This window comes from Phascolarctos cinereus, unplaced genomic scaffold, assembly GCF_003287225.1.
Source record: "Phascolarctos cinereus isolate Bilbo 61053 unplaced genomic scaffold, phaCin_HiC Scaffold_4;HRSCAF=312, whole genome shotgun sequence".
In the NCBI taxonomy this organism is placed as follows: Eukaryota; Metazoa; Chordata; class Mammalia; order Diprotodontia; family Phascolarctidae; genus Phascolarctos; species Phascolarctos cinereus.
Window position 1 is genome coordinate 92,134,780 of NW_027555847.1, and position 23,009 is coordinate 92,157,788.

Below are 23,009 nucleotides of genomic sequence, written 5' to 3' on the forward strand. Positions count from 1 at the left end.
TATAAGTCCATAGTTCTTTCCTGAAGCCATGGGTTAATGAAAGAAGTTATTTAAAGTCCAAGGCAGTCTTTTCTTTCTTTCTTTCTGGAAGCAATTGAGGTTAAGCGACTTGCCAGCTCTATCCACTGTCACCTACCTACCCCAGCAGGCTTTTCAAAAGAATGGATCACCTCATTCTAAAGGATAGTCCCACATCTTTTGGAGTTTCCTAAACCAACAGGAGATGGACAACTTGATACCAAAGTCGATTAATTCTATTCTAGTTGTCAACTTTTCCCTCTAGTCTATGATGTCTTTCACTATGCCCATCTCACTTAGATCACTCAGCAGCCACATCCATTCTCTCTCAGACATTTCTGGAGGGGGCAGGAATATGGCCAGGAGCCACTGCCAGTGTCCCAAGAAACTGGCCCAGCCTAGGCTTGATTCCCTAATCTGCAAGATAACAGCAGTGCTTCATAGGAATGGAAAGTAGCTCATTTCAGCAAAAAAAAAAAATGACTTATGTGCACAGCTTAAGTAATTATTCTCTTGTGCTCCACATTTTATTCACAGCTCTTCCTTTTACTGTCCCAGTGTTACCACACTCTGGTTTTGTCCTACCAGAACATAAGAAATAACACATTGTTTCAGAACAATGGTCTAGACAAGCTAAAATTCTGTCTTTTGACACCATGATAGTAGAGTCAAAAGAATGCTGGACAACCGTTAAGCTGCAGTATATAGAACGTAGGAAGTTAGGACAGGTACTAGAGAGCATGACATAAGGATTAGTTGTGGCAATGGAAATGTTTGGTCAGATGATGAGAAGTCTGGAGGAAACTCCACAGCTGTCATGTGCAAGAGGCATTATAACAGGCTGGCCTAAGGGGACAGTACTGAAAGCAATGGGTGAAAGAAACAAGGAGCCAGATTACAGCTCCATGTAAAGATAATCTAACAATTCTGTTCTTGTTCAGTCGTTTTTATGTCATTTCTGATTCTGTGACCCCATCGTTCTTGGCAAAGATACTGGAGTGGTTTGCCACTTCCTTCCCCAGATCATTTTACAGATGAGGAAACTGAGGCAAACAGGGTTATGAGACTTGCCCAGGTTCACATAGCTAGTAAGTGTCTGAGACCAGATCTGAATTGAGGAAGATGGATCTTCTTGACTCCAGGCCTGGCGCACTATCCACTGAGCTACCTCGCAGCTCCAATCTAACAATTATAGCTATCAAAAATCTGAAATGCTGCGACCCCAGAGATAAGAACCCCCTTACTGGAGGCTTCCACACAGAGAGGCCGGGTGCTGTAGGAGATGCTTGATCAGGCACAGGCTGTCCTGGATGAGAGGTATCAAACACCACTCCTGGAACAAGATTAAAATGTTATTGGGAAGTATTTAACAAAACAAATGAAAACACAAGAGGACATCGATTATGCAAGTATGTAGCTTTCTAAGTCAATATGCTGCCTGCAGGAATTCTTATGTTTTCCGAGCTCTCCACATCTCCACTTCTATTTCAGTTTGACGCCATTGCCCTTGACAACTCTAGATCTCTATCAACTGAATGTTTGTGATTCTGTGGAATCTCACTGAGATACTGAATAGAATGCTGGATTTGGAGCAACTGGGGTCCAAATTTACCCTCTGACACTGTGGGACCAGGAACAAATCACTTAATCTCTCTGAGCAATGAAATTTTTCACAACAAGCTACACAAATCCTTGATGTATTGCTCTGGCACACAGTAGCCACTATATAAAGGTTAGCTATTATTATTGTTAATGGAGCTCAGAGGTTTTCTAGCCCAACTTCCTTATTTTACAGATGAGGAAATGGGCTCAGATGGGAGAAAGTTGCCCAAGGTCATGAGGCTAAGTGATAGAACTGGCAGACTTCTAACCAGCTGTAATTGTACCCTAACAACCTCCTACTGCTCCTTAATAATTTCTTATCAATCCATCCATTAATTCTCAATTCAACAAACATTTGCTAATTGAACTCCATCCAGTTCGTGATCTCAGCTGAGGATACAAAGGTAAAAAAAGTATTTTACACACTTTCTTCCCTCAAGTAGCTTACAGTCTAAGTAAGACTAAGACATATACATAATCATCATACCGGCTGTGGTAAGGACAAAGCAGAGACCCCAGCAAAGTGCTATGAAAATCTAGAGGGTAGACAGATCATTTCTAGCAGTGGAATTCAAGGAAGGCTGTAAAGTAGCAGCAACACCTGTGTTAGTTAGGTCTTGGAGAAAGACTTCAACGGTCAGATACAGGTAAGGGAAAGATGAGAGCAGGGGACAATGAGAGTTGTTTGGAAAATGTGAATGTGAGTTGGGTTACAAAACGACCTTAAATTCAGCAGGCAATAGGGAAGAATGAAAGAATTTTGAGTAGCCTAGGAAGTACATTGGGAAGACTACTTGAACAGTAATTTGAAAGACTAGATAGAGGAGAGCAAGGAAGATCCATTAGGAGTCCATAAAGACAGCACAGGAGAAGAGAAGGAAAGGGAAGAGATGAACGAGAAAGGTATTTTGGAAGTAAATTCACCAGAGTTGGCAACTAACTCAAGGTAAGGAATGAAGAACAAAAAAAAAAAAGAGTTTTGTGGGTGACAAGTTCTAATCAATAGAAACAGAAATGTTAGAGATGAGGTAGTTACTGATAATGAACTCAACTGAGTACACGGAGTATTAGATGGCAGTGAGACATACAGATAAAAAGACTCAGTAGGCAATCAGAAATGAGAGACTACATCTGGGGTGGCGTAGCTGGAGGTACAGAAATGGTTTTGTGAATTATTCCTATAGAGGAATTCCTATAATGGGAATGGCTGAGTTGGCTGACAGAAAAGAGGGTCAAGGACAGAGTCTTGGCTAAGTTCGTGATTAAGAGGCAGGAGGAGCTAGTGAAGAAAATTATGGGAGGAAAGGTCAGACATGTAGGATGAGAACTCTGAGAAAGTCAAAGGAGAAAATATCAAGGAGGAGGAGGAGGAGATCAATTGTTGAATAATTCAGAGATGTCAAGGAAGATAAAGGCTTAAAAAGGGGGCCGCTGGATTTGGTGACAAGGAATTATCAAAGTTTCTTTTGTTTCTTTGGTCTGCAGGCCTCCATTGTTTGTTTTTAGGAGATTCCCAGCAAATCAAGGAATTTCAGGAGCCCCTGAGAAAGATTTGAGAAATCTGTCCTTAAGTGGTAAAGAGAACAACGTGATGTTGGTTACTTCTCTCCCTGTCATCTCTTCTCTGGTCTGTTGCTAAAGAGTCTTTCTTTCCCTGCAGATTCCATTTTAAAAAATGACATCCTTCTTGCAGTCTTTCTCCCCTCATCTGCCACTGCCAGATTCCCTTTAAAAGGAACAAGAAAAAGTATGAAGTGAAGGGGGGGAAAAATGATAAAATTTAATAAGGGGTGAAAATGCCTAGGTAAATATTTGTTTTAATGTTTTTAATGTTTCTGACAAGCTTTCCTATTAAAATCCACACATAATTGCTGGAATCCTACCCATCCTCTAAAGCAGGCCTGCACAACATGCAGCTCGTGAACTGCTTTTGGCCCACAGGCACACCAAAGGATTTTGGGTGGCCCACAAAGAAAGTAGAGGAAAACATCTGTCTTTCCAGCCTCCTGAAACCCTTTGGTGTGCCACAATCGGCCCCAGGCCACGGGTTGTGCAGGCCTACTCTGAGGCAAGTCTCAAACACGGTCTCCTCTAGGAAGCCTTGCCTAGCCTCCTTCCCTTATGGCGTTAATAACCTTTTCCCTACTTAAGTCCTAACATTCAATTCCCCAAATATTTAAGTGCCTACTTTGTGCAGGTACCATTAGGCACCGAGAGAGAGGTTCTTTTCTTGTGCCTCTCTTACACCCTTAAGATTCATCACTTTGCATTTGTTATTTGCAAGTACTTTATCCCTGCTGGACTGCCACTCCACAGGGGTGGAAAACTAAGTCTAGTCTAAATTGTACAGCTCTCCCAGAACAAAACCCGAGGCCCTGTCCACACTGGTACTCAACATCTGATGAATGGAGTGGCAGGAAGGGTGTCTTTTTGTTAAGGTTTTCAAACAATTTTGTAGCTGTGCACACAATCTTCATTCATTAACCACTCCATCATGATGTATTATTAACAATTCAATCAGATGCTGCCTGAAGGATTTAAAAATTAAGATCCATTAAGTTTTCTACAGGGAAGGGAGTTGTAATTTGGTTCATGCCATCAAATCTTTCCCCTAACTCAGCCTCAAATGTTAGCAACTCAATGAACAATCTAATCCCTTCCTCACTTCCCATAGCACTACCAATTTTGCCATTTATACACCATCTTGAATTACTTCCTATGTGGAAGTTAAACACTTAATTCCTCAAGGGTTGGGACTGTGTCCTAATCTTTTCAATAATTCTCTTAGCTCTAGCACAGGGCTGGGCATACTGTCAACTGTCAATGTGTTCTTGGGTGACTGCATTGAACAAAGGGAAAACCTTGCTCCCAAATCGGTACAGCTTTAACATGTGAAAAATTAAGGTCCTGGAAAGTGGGTGGAGGTGGTCAAGCAGTGAAAGGGAATGGAAGAAGGGCTCAATTTTGAACGAATATGTCACTGTCTTGGGGCGTCACTCTTCCTCCCTTCCTGTTTCATCCTTGGACTAGAGGATTTCTGAAGTTCCTTCCAGCTCCAACATTCTAGGATGTCCCGGGACTGTATGGGGCTTAAAGTCCTCCATTCTTCTTCTTGCTTTACTGACTTTGTTTTTTGAGCTTTCAACTTTTCATCTCGAGGGCCTCAGTCTCCTTATTCCTAGCAAGCAGCTTATTAGCTGTCCTCTAGTCAACTATCTCTGGGCATTGCCTCAGTCAAACTGACACCTGTTAAAGACCTTAGCTTAAAAGGGCCCAGGTCTCCCAATGCATCCAGGGCCATCTACAATTGTTCTGCTCTATATCTGGCCCCTGGACCCAGATGGCTCCAGAGGAGAGAGTGAGGCTGGTGACTCTGCACAGCCTTCCCTCACTTAAAGCCAATTCACTGGCATGTTATGGCATCACCTCCCTGATGTCATGGTCCTCTTCAAGAACGAAGGACAAACAACAGGGATCAATCATGGGGGAAAGGACTTTGGAGGTCATCCAATCCCATGTCCTCATTTTACAAGTAGGAAACCAAATCCTAGACAGGGGAGGTGACTTGCCCTAAGTTACAGATAATTTGAGAATTCAAACTTGGGACTCCAAATTCCCAAGTCTTGGGCTCTTCCCATTACATTATGATATCTTCTCCCTGACAAGAGAAATAGAAAAAGTGAACAAGAGCGATAGATACAAAACGAGGTATTACTGGGACCACTTCATATCTATTCAGCAAATGATCAGGGTAAAAAACATTTTATATTTTTAAAAGTTGAGTTTTTCCTGTTTTTTGTTTTTTTTACTTTAAAGGTCCAAATCACCTCTGATGGCTACAGAACAGGAAGGTTGGGAAAGAGGAGAGGAATCTCTCAAAGTAGCTTAATAGATGTCTCAGGAGCATTGCTGAAGCTGGAAAATTGTTCTTCTTAACACTGTTTCTTTTCTTGCATGGGCAAGAACTGGCAACCTCAAGAGTGCTGAATGAAAATGCAGTCAGTAATGGATGGGATTCCTTGGAATACAGAGCAACTGCTTACCCGCAATTACCTTCTCTGTCTCTATATGTGACTTCATTGCTGTAAACACCATTCACCACCATATAAACCATTAAATTAAAAACACACCCAGCATGTGGAACAAATCATAACATTTCCGCGTATGGGTTTGTTTGTTCACTCCCCTCCCCCTCTCTTTTTAACTTTAAGTCAACAGAACAAGAGAATAAATTCTCCACTGATGCCCCCATGCAGTTAACTTCATAATACCATTCTTACTCTATACAACAAACATAATTTTAATCTAAAATTAAATTTTTCTCCCAGCTCAAATGTCTTGCGCACCTTTCAAGCCATAATCTTCCTCATAGGGAAGCTTCACATTTCAAGAGTAAAAAAGAAATTCAGTTCACAAAATTAGTGTACAGCCAAAGAAATACAGGATACAGGGAGCCAGACACCTCCTCGTCAGTTCCTGGGCACTATCACAGAGACTCAATTTCTCTCTTTTCCACACAAACCGGATCTAGGTTGAGAGAATTTCTTGCCAAAGATCCAGCCAACAGGTAGGGTAGGCAATTATCTAGGGTGAAAAGTTAAAGGAAGTACAAGTAAGGGACTTTTTTTTAGCATCACTGTTCATAATTGTATTTCTTTTGTCAAAGAGCACTGTCTTCTATGGTAAAAAGTATTTATTTCCTAAGTCAAGGCATGTGTGGATGATACACACAAGGGTATATAAATGTTTTCTGTGGGCTCTACTCCCCACCCAATGAGGTTAGGGACAGCCTGGGCAATCTATAAAATCATACTAAAGGGAAGAGATGATTACCAATGGCACTAAAGCCCACTTGAGCCTAAGCAACACTACAGAGTGGGCTGTTACTGGGGTCTCCCACCACCCTTCTTATGTTTCTCTCATACTGTTCTCTCATCTCTGAGAGCCAGGTGTCCTCATGAAATCTTTTAAGGTATTCCACTCAGCCTACCTCAACTAGAGTTGAGCCCATGCTCCAAAATTATCTCCCAATTGTACCCTCTTCACCTCCCCACCCCAAGCCTCCCAAAAGACCAAAGGTCTTTCCCAAGAGGAAAGCACTCATATTATTCCATTAAAACAACTCATACTAGCATAGGATTGCTTAATAGGCTAAGTCCTTCCAGGGAAAACACATGCACTTTAAAAAGCTAAGGACCCTTAAACCCAAGAGAATATAAGAGGTTATGCTGATAGGAGGACATACTGTAATTACACCTCCTTTCCCTCACTTTTATATCAGTAGAAAAGCAATTGGACTGAAGGTCAGAGAGGTTCTAGTACCACTTGGCCACTAATTTACTATGTAACCTCAGGCCAATGTTGCTGCTTTCTCATCTGAAAAACAAAGGGGTTAATGTGGATAATCTATTACTAGATTATATCTAGGTCCTTACTCCCTCTAATATTCTGATTCTACCCCCTACCAACCTTCCCTCCATGCAGAGGTCAATGATTATCGAGGAAGCCTGATATTTTAAAGCGGTGGACCTGTTCTCAAATTGTGGCCATGGGACCCTAGCCAACTCACTTAGCCTCAGTTTCCTCATATGTAAAATGAAAGGGGGCACTACATGATCTTTAAGGTACTTTCTAACTTGGGACCCCTGTTCTGAAAGGCTGCTAAGCCCTGAGTCAGGATAAAGGGCTGTAAAAGAAAAAAAAATACAAGAGTAGCTGTCATTAAGAGACCAAAGGCTAAAAGGCCTGATCTGAAAGATGCTGGGCCTGAGATGACAGCTTCTGCATTGTCAAGGGCAGAAAAAGTAGCTAATGGAGAATGGCATACAGGAAGCTCCCTTGGACACACAGAGCCAGTGTGTTGATGCAACAAAGGACTGTTTACATTACAATGCCCAGATGTCAGAATCAGGATTTGGCCAAGGTACAAATCTATTTTTCACTATTAGTCTGGGTTTGACATAACCCACACATGGGACGATGGAAGGCAACTGACCCTGTTATTTTGAGTCAAATGGATGAATGCAGTAAAACCAGGCAGCTTATCTCACGACATGACCTAGCTGCCCGTGGAAGTAGCCTTTAAAAAAAAAAAACCCTCTACCCAGGCTTAGCTGCTGTGGTCACACTAATTACATTTTCCTTCTACTGAAGCAACTTGTGCTCTTGGATCAAAACTCTTGGAAAAACAGCAGACTCATACAAGGATTAACTAATTAGAAGTAGCAAAGCTCTCTGAAAGGGGCAGATGGAACAGGGACACAAAAAGGCAAGGGCCAGAGAATGATTTTAGGGGAGATGTGAGTGGGAAGTGGGAGTCCTTGGGTATTTTAGGCCTATGGAAGCTAGGAGGTAGTTAGGTGGTAGATGTTTGTTGAATGGGTAACTTTGTCTTCTGTGGCTATGTGAAGCAGCTGTTTAGTAAATACTAAACAATATTTAAACATTAAAATTAAATTAAATGTTAAAAATCATTAAATCAATGGTTTTGAAGCTACTAAGCTGCACAATTGGCATGCTCTTCTTCAGGAACAAACCATAGGGTGGAAAGCCATGGCTTTGGCCTGCCCCTCAAGACATCACATGTCTCCGCCACCCCAGTAAAAATTCAGATTGCTTTTGTGAAACAAAGGAAACAGAGTGGTGAGGAGACCTAGGAGTTGAATCCTAGCCCCCAGACTTAACAGCTGAGTGACCTTGGGTCACCTCATTTCTTTAGGCCTCAGTTTCATCATCTGCAAATTGGAGTTGACACTTGTACTGCACATATAATCTCAAGGTTATTGAGGGGAAAGTACTTTGGTAAATTTTATCAAGAGTTACGGAAACGGTAGCTACAGCAAGTATTTTTCCACAGAAACAATATTATAAAGGATCAATCCCGAGGTGGAGGTGGGGGCGGGGGGGGCAGGTGTTTGCGTGTGTGATAACGCTTTCAGTATCAGTTAAGTTACATTATATATTAAATATTTTTTTTGTGGACTGACCTAGGAGCCTAACTGCCTTCCTTCTGACATGGCGTCTATGGGAAAATGTATCTAAGCTCTGATTTACAAATGAACTTTTGGAATATAAGCCATTCATAAATTAAGACTACTATAAATATATCGTGATAAGTAAACAGGTACCACAGAACTTCAAAATGGCCATGATTTACTCAGTGTTGCACACCCTCCATAACAGAGCCTGCCTCTTCAATCAATAAAAAAAACTTTTATTAAACACCTACTCTGTGCCAGGTACCAGGCTATGCTCTTAACTTGTAGAGAATGTCTCCATGAGCTGGGGTGACAAAGTTTATGACACCAGCCAACCTTCTGTTGATGAAACGACCTTTCCACATTCACTTGGATTAAGTGTCCAAGGAATAACCCATCACTGGATTGTCTTTAAGCTTTTTGAGCACGGTACAACCTGCTCAGTGTTTGTGCTCCACTTGCAAGAAACTGCAAAAATCCCAGGCCACCATTAGACCAAGAGAATACCAGAAATACCCTTTAAAAGAACAAATGTCGAATCTTTTTTTAAAAATCTTATTGCCATATTTCATTTTTATAGAATTTTTATTTCCCAAACTATTCTTTCCCTCCTTCACCCAAAGGTATCCCTTACAACAAAGAAGAGTTAAAAAGGGGAAAAATGTTCAGCAAAACTAGAGAACATATCAACCCAATCTGACAGTGTATGTGTACAGTGTCTGACATCCACAGCTGTCCTCCTCTGCAAAGAAAAGGAGATGCATTCCACATCTCATCTTCAGGGCCAACCCTGGTGATTTTAACTGCACAGTACTGAGGTTTTCTTTTTGGTTCATTCCATGTGCATTGCTGCAGTCATTATGTATCAGGTACTGGTTTTGATTACTTCACTTTGCAACAGTTCATTTATCTTCTCATGCACCTCTGTAGTATTCAGTCATCCTTTTTTTTTTAAAGGCACAACACTAGTCCATGACATTCATGTACTACCATTTGGTTAGATATGCCCCAACTAATGGGCATCTACTGTTTCCAATTCTTTGCTACTACAAAAAAAAAAATGCTACGATAAATACATTGGCATATATGGGTCCTCTCTATCTTTGATCTCCTTGGAATATATGCCTAAAAGTGAGATCTCTGATCAAAAGGTATGTTCTATTTCCTTCACCTTCTTAGTATAATTCCAAACTGCTTTCCAGTATGGTTGGACCAGTATTAGTGTGGCTATCATTCCACAACCCCTCCAATACTGACCACTCCCTATCTTTTATCATCTTCGCCAGTCCACTGGGTGTGAGGAGAAACCTCAAAATGCACAGTGTTAGTATTAAAGGATAGATCCCATGGAATTTTTCCTTGAATGCCCTTAACCTTCTGGACTAACTTTCCTTTCCCCTCTTCACCAATTTTATTAGCATGTCCATTTCACTTCAATTGTTTTCCTCATAGAACAGTGCTTGGCCTGTCACAGCTCTGATACCATTTATTGCTTTTGCACTCTTTATCCTATTTTCCTGGGTTCTTTTCCCCTGAAGACCACCAACACTGGAATTTAAAAGGTTGAAAGTATAAGGCAGTAGGGAAAAAAGGCATGGTGAAATGGATGGCAATGTCTACTGATAGGAAAGATGAATAGAGGCAACCGCGTTGCAAAAATCTGAGAAATTTTTCTATCTATGTCCAAGTACACCACTGTCAATAACAGACAAGCCACAGATGCTGCTGCCCATCCATGATATTAATGAACCAGCAAAGAGCTTCCATTTTCTAACTCCAAGTTTTGTAAGGGAATCCGACTGGCATATTATGGTCACTTTTCATCTCATTTACCTTTCCTGTGGTTCCAGAACAGATGTCCTAAGAACAATGATCTGAGAGAAGACTAATGCAACAGAAGCTTGTTCTCCCCTGAACGCTGGGAAATGAAATCCCAGTGCCTGCTGAATGAGGTCAGAGACACTCGAAATCTGTTCAGACCTCAAGCTCCCAGGTTAAAAAGTGGAAACGACCTGGTTCAATCCCCCCTCCCCCCCCTTTTTTTTTTAAACAGAGAAGGAAAGTGGTGCCTACTTGCCCAAGCTCCTACAGAGCTGACGTTGCTGGGCCCAGGTCCTCAGATTCCAGCTCAGCTCTTGTTCCCCTGCAAACAGATGTCTCAATAACTGGCTTCTCACCTTGGAATGCTTGGCAAGATTCCTCAGAACTCAAGGCAGTCGTGGCATGAAAGTCCAAGCTAGGTATTGGCCGGCCCTGACCCAACACTGCACCACCTAAGGGACCTGGAGCCCATCTGCCCCTCTCTGAACCCATTTTTCTCAGCTGTAAAATGGAAATAAGAGCACAGGATTTATAGCATGTTACAGCATGAAGGAACCTTAGAGATCATCTAGCCCAGGAGTGTGCTAGTAGATGTTTAACAACCAGCTCTTGAACTGTGGTGAATATAGACATGGTGAATACAGACATGACAGACTTAAGTTTAGTCTGTATTTTCTCTATCACTTTCTTTAGTCTAGAGACAGAGGTTCCCAAACTTAGTTGGCCTACCATCCCCCCCTTTAAAAAAAATTACTCAGTGCCTCATTGGAAATCTACTTTCTTTAGCGGCTTTTTTTTTAATTTGTGTTATTTCAAACTACTACCACCCTCCTAGATTGTTCCAGTGCTCCCCAGGAGCAGTATCGCCCACTTTCTGAACCTATGAACTCTAGACCAAACCTGCACAACCTCTGGCCTGACAAAAGATTTCCTCTACATACAAAGGATGTAAATAATCAACAAAAACAATAAATTAAGCTGTGATTGGTAGGATTTGCTGATTTCCAAGGCCTGCAATGAAAATTTAACAGTCAGCTCTCCTGAGCCAGGTAATCTTGCTCCAATACACCCCTAATGTAGCTCAACCTCCTCATTTTACAAAGAAGGAAAGTGAAGTGTGAAAGCAATCTGTCCTTCATCATACAGCAGGTAAACAGCAGGGCTGAATTCAAACCCAGGACCTCTGACCAAAATCCAGTGCTCCATTCACCACACGACACTGCCTACCTACCTCACAGAATGTCACAACCTTGTGTAAGTGGATCAGTGCTTGTGTCTTCTGTCGTGAATATGCTGGGAGAATCCTAGATTCACTTTCACGGGGCTGTCCAAAGTGAAGTCTTCATAAAACTGTCCAAATAAACACTTCATCATCACCCTACCTCCTCTCAACCCAACCCTCTTCCCTTCCTTTCAACTTTAGGGTTCTATTAAGTACATCTTTCTGTGGGAAGTTGGTAGTTTATGACTTTTATAAACAGTATTGTCAGATTAACTAAACAATTTCTCTCAGTCATCTAGACCACCATGGCAACCCAGGGAGCCACACTTGGCCTTTAGAAGACCCAAGATATTAACCATGTAGTCTTATGCCTTTCAAAATAAATCAGGAAAACTCGTATCTCTAGAAATTCAATTCAATCCTCCAATGCTAATGGGAAAAAAATACCAAAAGAGAAAAACTTTCAAATTGTCTAAAAAAACCCAAAAAATCTTTAATGCTATTTGGAAATTCAGTTCTAAATGCAAAAACAGACTATAATTTGAATGACTTTCAAGTTTGATAAATGCATAAAATAAAGATTAAACTGGCAGAAAAGGGGAAGATTATGGCTTTCGGGGAATACCCAGTAACACAAGGTCACCTCTAAGTAATTCCCTAATGATAAATCATTTATTTTAATGAGTCCTTGGTATCATTTTCTGAAGTAAGCATTCTAGAGAGGCAATATGGAAAAGTGAAACTATCACTAGATTTGACATCAAGAGACATGGGTTTGAATTCTGACCCCCAGTGCTCACTAGCTGACCGACCACAGGGAAATGCAGCATCTTGGAGCCCAAGTCTCTCTTCTGCCTAATGGGGATAACACCTGCCTAATGGATATTACTTCGTATTTGTATTTTGTATTCTCATTTTTAATCATTGTTCACACTTAGGTGATTATAGGAACTTACATATTAGTGATGCCATGCATCATTTTAGTACTTTTCTACTGTAAAGGAAAGAACAGAATTGCTTGTTTTCAGTCTCAGAACCTATGAAAACTAAGAGCTTGCCCTTTTCTAAGACAGCTATGAAGCAGGAGATGCTGTTGGCTTTAGGGGCATTGGCAGAAACCATGCTCACACCTCTAATGCGCTTAGTAACTTATGTCTACTTAATCAAAATAGATGTATTAGCTGCTAGTGGAGCTAATGTAGAACTAACTAGAGAAATATAGTGATTGGAATTATTTAATCAATAAGAGCAAATCTGATCATGTAAACATTTATATTCTGGGGAAAAAAATCTTCTAAATACAGACTAAGTATATGGTTGCAAATTTAAGGGCTGAAATCACAGGACACATAGTGATAAGCTCTGAATATATAACAAGAAACCAACTCAACAAATATTACCATTAGAAAATTAGAACACAACTTATCCAGATGCTTATCAGTTTTTCATAAGACGTCAAAGTAGTTTATTTTGGGTAATGTTCAATGTTGACATTTTGTTACAGTTGCATGGAAATTGGTTTTACCTTTGCCTACAATTATAAACAATGTGAAACTAAGCACAATAATAAAAACTATTAAGAATATACAAGTGTAAGTAATTCTTTTGGGACCATCAGAGTCAAAATAAATTAAGCTACTTAATTCTACAGAAAAACAATTTCCTGGTATATTAATTCTATAAAAATGACTTTGCTCACACATTCAAATACAAATGTCTTAAGTCACAATGTCAATATCTAGGAAATAAAAAGAAAATTAAAACAAATGAAGTTAGCAATACCATTATAGTAGTGACCAAAAGTCATTTAATATAGAGTGAAAATAACACTTCAGTGGGTCAGAAGGGTTACTTACCTGCAACGGCATTCTCTGAAGAGGCATCCTTAAACTGGCCATTACTTCAGGGTGCTTTCCTGCCCTCTGCAGGACAGCTAGAGTGTTTAGGACTCTTAGGACAAAGATTCTTAATAAGCTACTTAAGGAGCCATTTGATGCTGCTTCTTTTTTGTGAAGTCAGGGAAGAGAAGTAAAGAGGAAAGGAAAGGAAGAACTGTATTTCCTTAGAAGTAATTAACCTGATCTCCCTTAGCTATGGTATTCTGCACCTATCAGGGGCACATCTTTTTAGAGTCCTGTTATTAAGAACATACAACTCCTTTTCAAAGATGCAGTCGTGGGTCACCAGAATTTTTTTCTGTAAACAAAGAAGGCTACAGGCTACCTTCCTTTCTTAGAGGATAGGTCCGTTGTCTTCCTGTGGCATATATCTATGGCATTACAGAGACTTATCCTCCTTAAAAGACTTATCAGACCTAATGACCACTACCCACTTGCGATGCATGTGGAAGATAATGATACTGTTGGAAGAAATTTAAGAAGCACTGCTAAGGATTTTGAAGTCTTGGGCAAGAAACTGAGGACCTAGGGAGAGAAGGGGAGAGTGAGAGAAAAGAAGATGGGGGGAGAAGGAGATGGGGGAAGAGGGGGAGGGGGGGGGAGATCACCAAGAAATACCATAAAGAACAACTGTGATCAACAAAAAGAAAAATAACAATTGCTCAGTGAATTACAGGAGACAAAATCCATGAAATAAATCAGTAGTAAAATATATGTATGCATAAAATACAGACAACAAAGTGAGCAATGGATCTTAACAGAAGGCAGAACTGATTTCATGGGTCACTAAGATGGGGCCCATGACTAGCATACAGCTCTAGAAGTATATAATTCATTTAAAAAGAACTAAGTAGACAAAAGAGGTGGTGAAATACCATAAAAAGGACACATGAAGAGATATAAGAGCCAGAAAACAGGAATAAGGAGTAGAAAACATTTGAGTGAATTATCAATTGATTAAAAAAAAATACAACTGATATTGTTATCGGAATATACTACAGACCACTAAGTCAAGAAAGGGAAACAGATGAGGATTTTGGGAAACAGATTACAAGCTTGGCATGGTAATAGAACATAGTAGTGAGGAGAGCCCTTTAATTATCTGGACATGTGATAGAACTCGCCTTCTCTCTACCAAAAGCAGAGCAGTTAATTTCTTGGCTTCCTTTCACAGTATTTTCATCCTTTAAAAGGCACAGGACACAATGAAGGGAAATGCTACTCTGAACCTGATTCTCACTAACCATGAGGAACTCGTTGCTGAAGTAGAGATAATGGGAGCCTTGGGGGAAAGTGGTCACTCCACATCATTAGTTTACAAAAGTAAAATTGGGCACAGTTTGCTATTTACCCTAGATTTTAGGAGACAATTTTCAAAGGATTCAGAGAAAGGACAGGTAGGATTCAACGACCTAAAATTCGACACAGAAATTCAGCCCTACCAAGTCCTTACCATGTGTGAAGCACTATGCCAAGCACTAGAGACACAAGGACATGCTTACTTACCCTTACACTCTAACAGAGGGAGACAACACATATAGGGGAGCAGTTCCTAAGGGTGACTGACGCGGGAAGCCATGAAGATGCTTAAGTGCAATAAAGAGGGTAGTCCGCTGATGTTCCCTTTCCAAAGACAATGGTAATATCTGACTACAATTCTCAGAGCAAAAGATGGCAAGGGAGAAGAGAGGTACCTCCATGGTGGCAGAGCAGATAAAGGGCAGGGTAAAGACAAAGATACAGGGGTGAAAGATGTAGAGCCGAGTGGTTTCTGCTCCTCCTGATCCTGGTCTCTAGTGGTCTGGATAAGGAGGGTGGTAGCAGTGGCAGTGGCAGGGCAGAATGGACATGTGGTCCAGGGCGTGCAGAACTATGTGAAAAGTCAAAATTATTTCAACTCTTTTGTTCCTGTTCTGTTCTATTTTCTGCCATGGATGGCACAAAAGCGATAATAGGGAGCTGACACCAAAGATAGTAGGGAGATAGAAAAAAGTATCTAGATGCCTGAATAAGCTCAAGACACCAGACCTAGACAAATTTTATCCCAAGGCAGTGGGAGAAACGGCAGGCATGACTGCCTCTGAAAGCCAGTGAAGAATGGAAGGAATGCAGCAGAACTCAGGAAGAGGAGCCTGGAAACCATCTTTACTCCCTATTCCTCAGGCAGCTCATCCATAGCCTCCCTAACTGCCTTTGCTACCTCAGAGAAAAAATCCACCCCAAGGCCCCAACATCTTGAACAACGACTGCTTCTTCTGGACCACAATTTCAGAAAAGCCTCAGTCATCATCCCTGACTTCACTCTGTATTCTCTGGACACTTCCTCCTGGCTGATGCACATGGACCAAGAAGTCTAGGACGGTGAAAGGCCTCAAGATCACTCTATATATATGAGAACTGGTTGAAGCAATTGGGGCTGTTCAGTTTAAAAAAAAAAAGGCTTAGGGGGATGCCAAGATCTCTGCCTTCAAGTACCTGAATAGCCGTCATGTAGAAAAAGGATTAGCCTTCTTCTAATTGGGCCCAGGAAGCAGAATCACGAACAACGTATGGAAGCTGCAAAGACATAAATTTAAATCTGATGTGACGAAAAACAGCTCAACAACTGGAGCCATCCAAAAGTGAGGCTGGATACTTCAGAACACAGCAAGTTCCCTTGTCACCAGAGGTCTTCATGCAAAGGCTGGATGACCACTTTTCAGGGATGCTATATGAGTTTCTTGTTCAAGTTGTACTAGATGACTTCTGATATTCCTTCCCAATATGAGATTCTAAGATTCTCAAGGAAAACTCAATGAAGCATCCAGAAAACAATCTATAAACAAGGAAGATGAGAAGCAATCAAGGTTTCTGGTAGAAGTTATTTATACATTCTAATTTACTAGCTGAGACTTTTACTAAGAGGGCAACTTCAGGACTAAGAAGTTTACACTGCAATGTCAGTAGATTTTGACCAGAAACATACTAATTTTGGGGCCTAACTAGTAATGAATCTTCTTCCTTCAGAGACAAGGATGTGGGTTAAAGTTAAGAGGTCAAACTACAAGAAGTCAGTTCAGGCAATACCTGGATAAGCTAAGTTAATATACAACAGCTACTTTTAAATCTGAGGTAGCAATGCCAAGTGCAGCAGCTGATTCCATAATACTATGACTGGGCCTGGCTAGCACTTTAAACCTGAAAGTTATGTTCAGTCTCTGAGTTTGACTGATGCCATTTTTCATTGTAAACAGTTCTTACCCTGGAATTCTCCTTCTTTTTGTATTGAAGTTTAGTCTAGCGTTTATCTCTTTGCATTCTACAGCAATCCAAGTAATTGTAGTGGAGAAGTTAGATGGAAGGGTTACCAGCGAGAAGAAAGCAGAGTAAAAACTTGGAGTAGAACTTTTGAAAGCTTTTCCCTGAGCAGTAGCTACACATAAAGAACTGAAACATGCCAGGGAATCGTTGCACACATATCTAAACTGGTCCTCTTGAAATGAGGACAACTAAGAGTAAACAAATGACCACAGGATATGCTGCAGTAGTAAATTTGAACAGCATCTGCCTAATAACATAATCTTTTTTAGAAATAAAGGTTTTCCTGACCCTCATCATGGGAGATCAAGAGAAAACAAACGGGCGCAATATAGGAATACCAGCTAAAAGGTCTGTGTAAAACACCAGATTCTGGCATTTGTCAATCCTTGTCAGCATTCAGCTTGACAAAGGGTTTGCAGGAGTTACATACATTCTAACTGTCTCCAATACTCACTGCCTTAGAGTCAGAAAATTTAGTTCTAGCCACTATTATATCCCTAAAGATGCGGTCTTAGGCATGTCAGAATCTTTCTAAATTAAAGGGAATGCATCTGTAAAACAGAGACAATACTACCTTCCCTGCTTCATGGCACTGATGTTAAAATCATGAATTAACATATGAAAAAGCTCTCAAAAGTAGAAAGCTCCATACAAAAGTAAGGAGGCGTTATGATTCCTTCCTCTACTAATCTGATAGATAGGGATTATATCAACATCAATTATTTACAACATTTCTATGATCTCATTCCATATCTATCATGTAAACTGTTTCAATACAAAACAGAATCACAGCCTGCTGGAAGAACATTAAAGTATTTTTTTCCTAGTCTCTTTCAGGGGTCCTGCCTTTGTAGTTTCATGTTAGAATGGTTATCCTGATTTTTTACAAATGTATGCAAACACAAATACATAGTACATAGTATATATGTGTATGTACTTGTATGTGTGTTATATTTAACATTTATAAAAAATTTTAGGATTTGCAAAGTACTTTATAAACATCATTTCTTATTTGATCCTCATAACAGACATGGGTCCTGTTACAGGTATTACTACTCCCATTTTACAGATGACAAAACTGACGCTGAAAGAAGGGAAATGACGTGCCTTGGCTCTCTGAGTGAGATTCAAACCCAGGTCTTGTGACCCTAAAGTCTAGTTTCCTGTCCACTATGCCCTGTTGACTCATGCTGTAAATGCCCGAAGTAGGAACTCCTAACATAGCATATACAGGCTTGTCATGTTAGCGGTCCTAGCTGGGGAGTGACCACAGCTCATGGAGATAATGATTCTTCCAGGCATGTTCCAGCTAAGAAGAGGGGGAGAAAACTGAGGTGGTCTGTAGATTTTGGTATTAATTTTATGATTGTTCTCTTGACATCCATTGTCGATTAACAGAAGTGTCTCACCTTCCTCAGAAGGCATGTGGGACTAATTGCTGATTCGACTCTGTGGGTACTTCTATGCTATTTTGTATTGTCAGCATCTTGTGATGTCTCACCAATTAGATGAGAGCTCCCTGAGGGCAGGGCCTCTATTCCTTTTCTTTGTGACCTCCTCCAAACCCAGCACAATAATTTGTGTGCATGGTATGTTGCCTGCCTTTTTGGTACACTAAAGAAAACTACATACTCTAATATGTGGTAAGAAAAACACCTTGGTTTAAGGGTAGGTCTGACTTATCATAAATTCTCCAAAGGGATATGGATGGAAGCTACAGTGCTTAACAGCATGAAGAGATTTAAGTATTTACATAGAACTAGGCTAAACTGTTACGAACCTCTAAAATGAGTGGTCTTAAGCTCCACAAAGCTCACCAAATTCTATAAGTGCCCAAAGAAAATGCTCCAAAAATACGTTATTATTCATATGACCAACCTGGGGAAAAAAGCCTTTGAAATAAGTTGGGCTTTATTCCAGGAGGCCCAATTCTAACTTGGGCAGAGGAAGCTAGATATGGCCTGAATGAAACATAAGGGACTTAAAGGACAACTTCTGGAATTGTGAAGCCTTGCTTCTGAGATGATTACCTTCTATGCTTTCTAGAGGTAGAATGTCAGCCTTCCACCAAGGTGATCAGCATGGTAGCATCATTCTTTTATTCACTATTTTTCAGCAGTCTTTAGGAAAACCATCAAGGTACCAAGTATGCAAACAGAAAGTGCCACAACCCAAACTGATATGACAAGCTGCATTGCTGCCAATGTCAACAGCTGTCTAAATGATGACTTCAACACACCTCCAATTTTTTCATAACAAGTTGTAACAACCCTTTTACACTTGTTAATGGGATAAAAATTAATCCCCAAATACCAGCATTTCCAAAAAAAGTTGTCTTGACAATATACCTAAAGATATTTCTTCATTATATTATTTCAAGAGTCTGAAAGTAAAATATTTTTTAAATGGCAATAAATCATTAGTGGTATATGTGATGAGAAGATAAAACGGTGATTGTGAAGGAATGATATCCAGAAACAAATCTACTTTTCATTACACTTTGCAACCCCATCCCAACCCCCACCTCCAGAATGGAGTTTGTAGACCACAAGTAGCTTTGTTTCATGAGTAATTCTTACCAGGAGGAGAAAGTGTTAACTTCTGCTCTGCTAACTGAAACACATAAATCAAACCCCTCAAAATCAATATAGGTTTTGAAAAGTACACTACATGTAGCAGTTTTCTTTCAATTCTGGCTAGAAATGAGGCAGTAAAAGCAAAGACCAACATGAGTTTTTAAAATATACTACATAACTAGCTGCCTCTTTTTTATTTTTGGCTAAAGAACTGGGCAGTAAATGAAAATTTAAGGTGTTTATAAGATATCCTGGAGGTGTTCTCAGCTAGAAAACTGCAGTAAAATTAAAAAGAAAAATAGAACAGTCTGCTGGCACAATTTTATAAACCTTCTCTATCAAAGAAAACCATCAAGAAAGAAATGGAGTAAATTAATTTCCACATCTAACAGGGAATATATGTGATTAATGCCCAAGCAGCCTCTGCAGGGTTTTAAAGTCCCAAAGGGAATGATCTCCCCCAGGTACAGATACTGTAAGGAGCACTAGATTTTCAAGGGCTGGAAAGGAACTCATTTGAAAGCTTTTAAGAAAAATATTCAGAGTTTAATATGCAACCAAGCAATTATTTAAACAGGGTATGCCTGTACTCAAAAAGGCAAACTGACTTCTTTCTGGAGAGCTTTAATTTTGCTCTTCTGATTAAAACACAATCAACTTTCAAAAATGTACCTCATCTTTGAAGTTTAGTAGAAGAGGCTGCAATAATTCAAGTAGAGCAACTGTCAATTTTGTTTGTTGCACTAACACCAAAAAGAGGGAAACCCCAAGAAGCTGATATATGAATTACTTAGAAATTACACAAAATTGTTCTAAAATGGAAATTTCTGCATTTGGCACTTTGTATGAGACATCACGCCTATGGCTTCCCCAGAGTTTTAATACAGTAGCCAGAAGCAAGAAGACTTCCGCACTCCATCTCTAGATCACTAAACAAGTAGAGGTATTTTTTTTCTCTCTCACAGATGTAATAGAATGGTAGACTGGAAGGGATCTTAAGGATAAGCTAGGAAAATTTTCTTACTGGTAGTTTTTCTCATAATTGAGGGAACTAAGGCCTAAGGGGTCTACGTGACTTGCCCACAGTCACTTACCCAGTTAGCATCAAAACCAGGGATCTGATTCCCATTCTAGGAAAACAAACAAACAAATGCACCATACAAGCTCACACACTGAAGGAGCCTACAGCACTTAGGCTTTCACACAGAAAAAAGCTGTTCTTTTTTTTTTTAAAAAAACTGTAAAGGTCCCCCTCCAAAAAGAAAAAAAAATCTACTTCTCCTTCAGTGCACGGCAATCTCTTTAGCAAAAGTCCTCAAGACCCCTGAACCACACTGTTGTAAGGAGTCTTAGCAACAGACAGCTGACTTCAACCACTACACCATGATTAAAGTTTCTGCTTCTTCTGCTCCTGGGAGAAGGCTTCCAAACATGCATCCGATCCTGGAAATTATTCCATGGTGTCTTCTCTATAAATGAAGACTACAGAAACAATGAGAGAACAACACATTAAGATAATCACTTATTCTAAAAAATAGGGTCACTTGTGTCTCCTGAAAGTTTCATGTTACCACCAAACCACTGGTTCTCCACCTGAGGTTCTAGAGCAGCTTCTTCATCCTACGATTCTGCTTGTCGATAGTCAGGGTCGTGCGTTCCACAGAGGAAGTCAGGCCATCAAGAACTTCATCCTGCCTCTCGAGTTCTGTCTCGGTTTCTAGAGCAATGCTCTTCAGTTTCTTCAAGATCTGTCAGAGAAACACAGCAGTACTCTTCAAACACCTATTCATAATCAAAGGGAGTTAAAGGAGAAGAAATCTCTTGCATCCATACATTTACACACCTGAAATGTCCCACATAGTAGAGGCTCAGTTCAGATGTCACTTTCTCCCTGAAGCCTTCTCAGATTCTTTCCCAGATATCACCTTTCTCAAATCACCCTGTATTTACATATCTCTATACATGTTGAACCCTCTAGTGGAATGTAAGCTCTTTAAGGACAGAGATTTGTTTTCCTTTTGTCCATGTATTCTAAGCACCTAGCACAGTGCTTAATTAATACACATTTGTTGAAGTGAACTGGCTACATAATAAATTAAAAAACAAATACTCTTACACAAAAGAAAACACTGGAGCTGATGTGATCGTTCAAAGAACAAAGATATATAATGGACTGGAAGGCCACAGGGCCTCATGGGAAAAAAATGCTGTGAGACTGCACCTGGAAAATTTTATTCTTCAATTCCAGGCAATACCACACCCACTACTGACAAACTAGGGTGGAGAAGTAGAGAAAGCAACAGAAATAATCCAAGGGTTGGTGGGATTGAAGACAGACGAAAAGAACTAAATCTATCTTGGCTGACATTGGAAAGGAGATGAAATCATAATGTCGCATACACTAAAACCTGTTCAGTTAAAGATAAACATTAAACAGTGGTACTGACTAAAGAAAAATTGAGTTTTAAAAACAGTGAGGTTTACTGACCTATGGAATAAATATGCTCAAACTAAAACGATATTACTGAAGATATTTAAAATCACAATGACCAAATCAGAAAAGAAGTTAGGTAGCATAATGAAGAGGACAGAACTGGCCAGTGTGACCTCATCAAGAAACTGAAATCTTTCTATAGTTTTTCTGACTTCATGCCATGTTCTTCAGATTTTTCATAAACTAATGAGGGCAAAAATTTTATTGCAATTCCACTCAGCTTAATCATGTTGTTAACTACTGTTTCAATTAGATAAACATTTCCAGGGTCTGAGCACAATTTCTGAATCCATTCAACCTGACACCAAAAGAAGGATGCATTTTAAAAGAAATATCGATGACAGACCACTGATTTTCAACGGCTTTAGGAAAATCTACAAATCATTTATTGGGTCAACAAAAAGGAACTGCAGAATCTGAATTGGTAAATGGGGACATCCAGTATTACATCTACTTTCTCCCACTGGATCAATATCTCTACAGATACTCTCCAAATATTTTGTTACTATGGTCATTAACAACAATATTTGTGTTTTTAAGGTGAAAAAACAGTATGCAATTCCTTCTCAGAAATAACTGCTCCCATTTGGCTCTCTCATTTACTGTAAATGTATCATTAACACAGAAAACAGCACACAGGTTGGAGTCTGATGGCCAAAGCAGGAACGATGGTCTTTAAATGGGCGAAAGCCTGGTCTTTTATAAATGTCATTTGATTAACCTTCCTAAAACAAGGTTGAAAAATATGGCTGGTACAACCTCAAAAGCAGACTTTATGTGATCTAGAATTAAAGCATTCTCATACATTGTTCATCATCAGGCAAAAGAATAAATCACTGACAAAAGTTAGCAATCTCAGAAAACAACACTTTTGTACCATTAGGGAACCCAATGCTGGTGGAAGCTCCATCAGTTGAGTCACTTAAAAAACTGGACAGAGCCCTGGAAAATATACTGTAGGGAACAATCCGGCTTTGGCAGAGGGGGATGGACTACATGACCTAATACAGTAGGTCTTTTCCATCTCTTATTTCTATGATCTCATATGGCTAATGCCCAAACAGCATAATAATAATTTTTTAAAAATTCTAATTCACCACT

The 23,009-nt window shown here is 39.9% G+C and overlaps 1 protein-coding gene across 6 annotated transcripts in view; it reads right to left on the reverse strand.

The window, feature by feature from the left end:
• Positions 1-515: 515 nt before the first annotated feature.
• Positions 516-23,009, reverse strand: part of SNAP47 (synaptosome associated protein 47) — a 74,038-nt gene continuing 51,544 nt past the window's right edge. For 4 of the 6 annotated variants that reach the window (XM_020999042.2, XM_020999039.2, XM_020999044.2 and 1 more), the window contains exon 5: positions 516-21,162. In XM_020999042.2, coding sequence (XP_020854701.1) covers positions 21,016-21,162 — 147 coding nt within the window. In that variant the 3' untranslated portion in view covers positions 516-21,015. The remainder of the gene's footprint in view (positions 21,163-23,009) is intronic. The other 2 variants (XM_020999045.2, XM_020999041.2) reach the window with 2 other exon arrangements.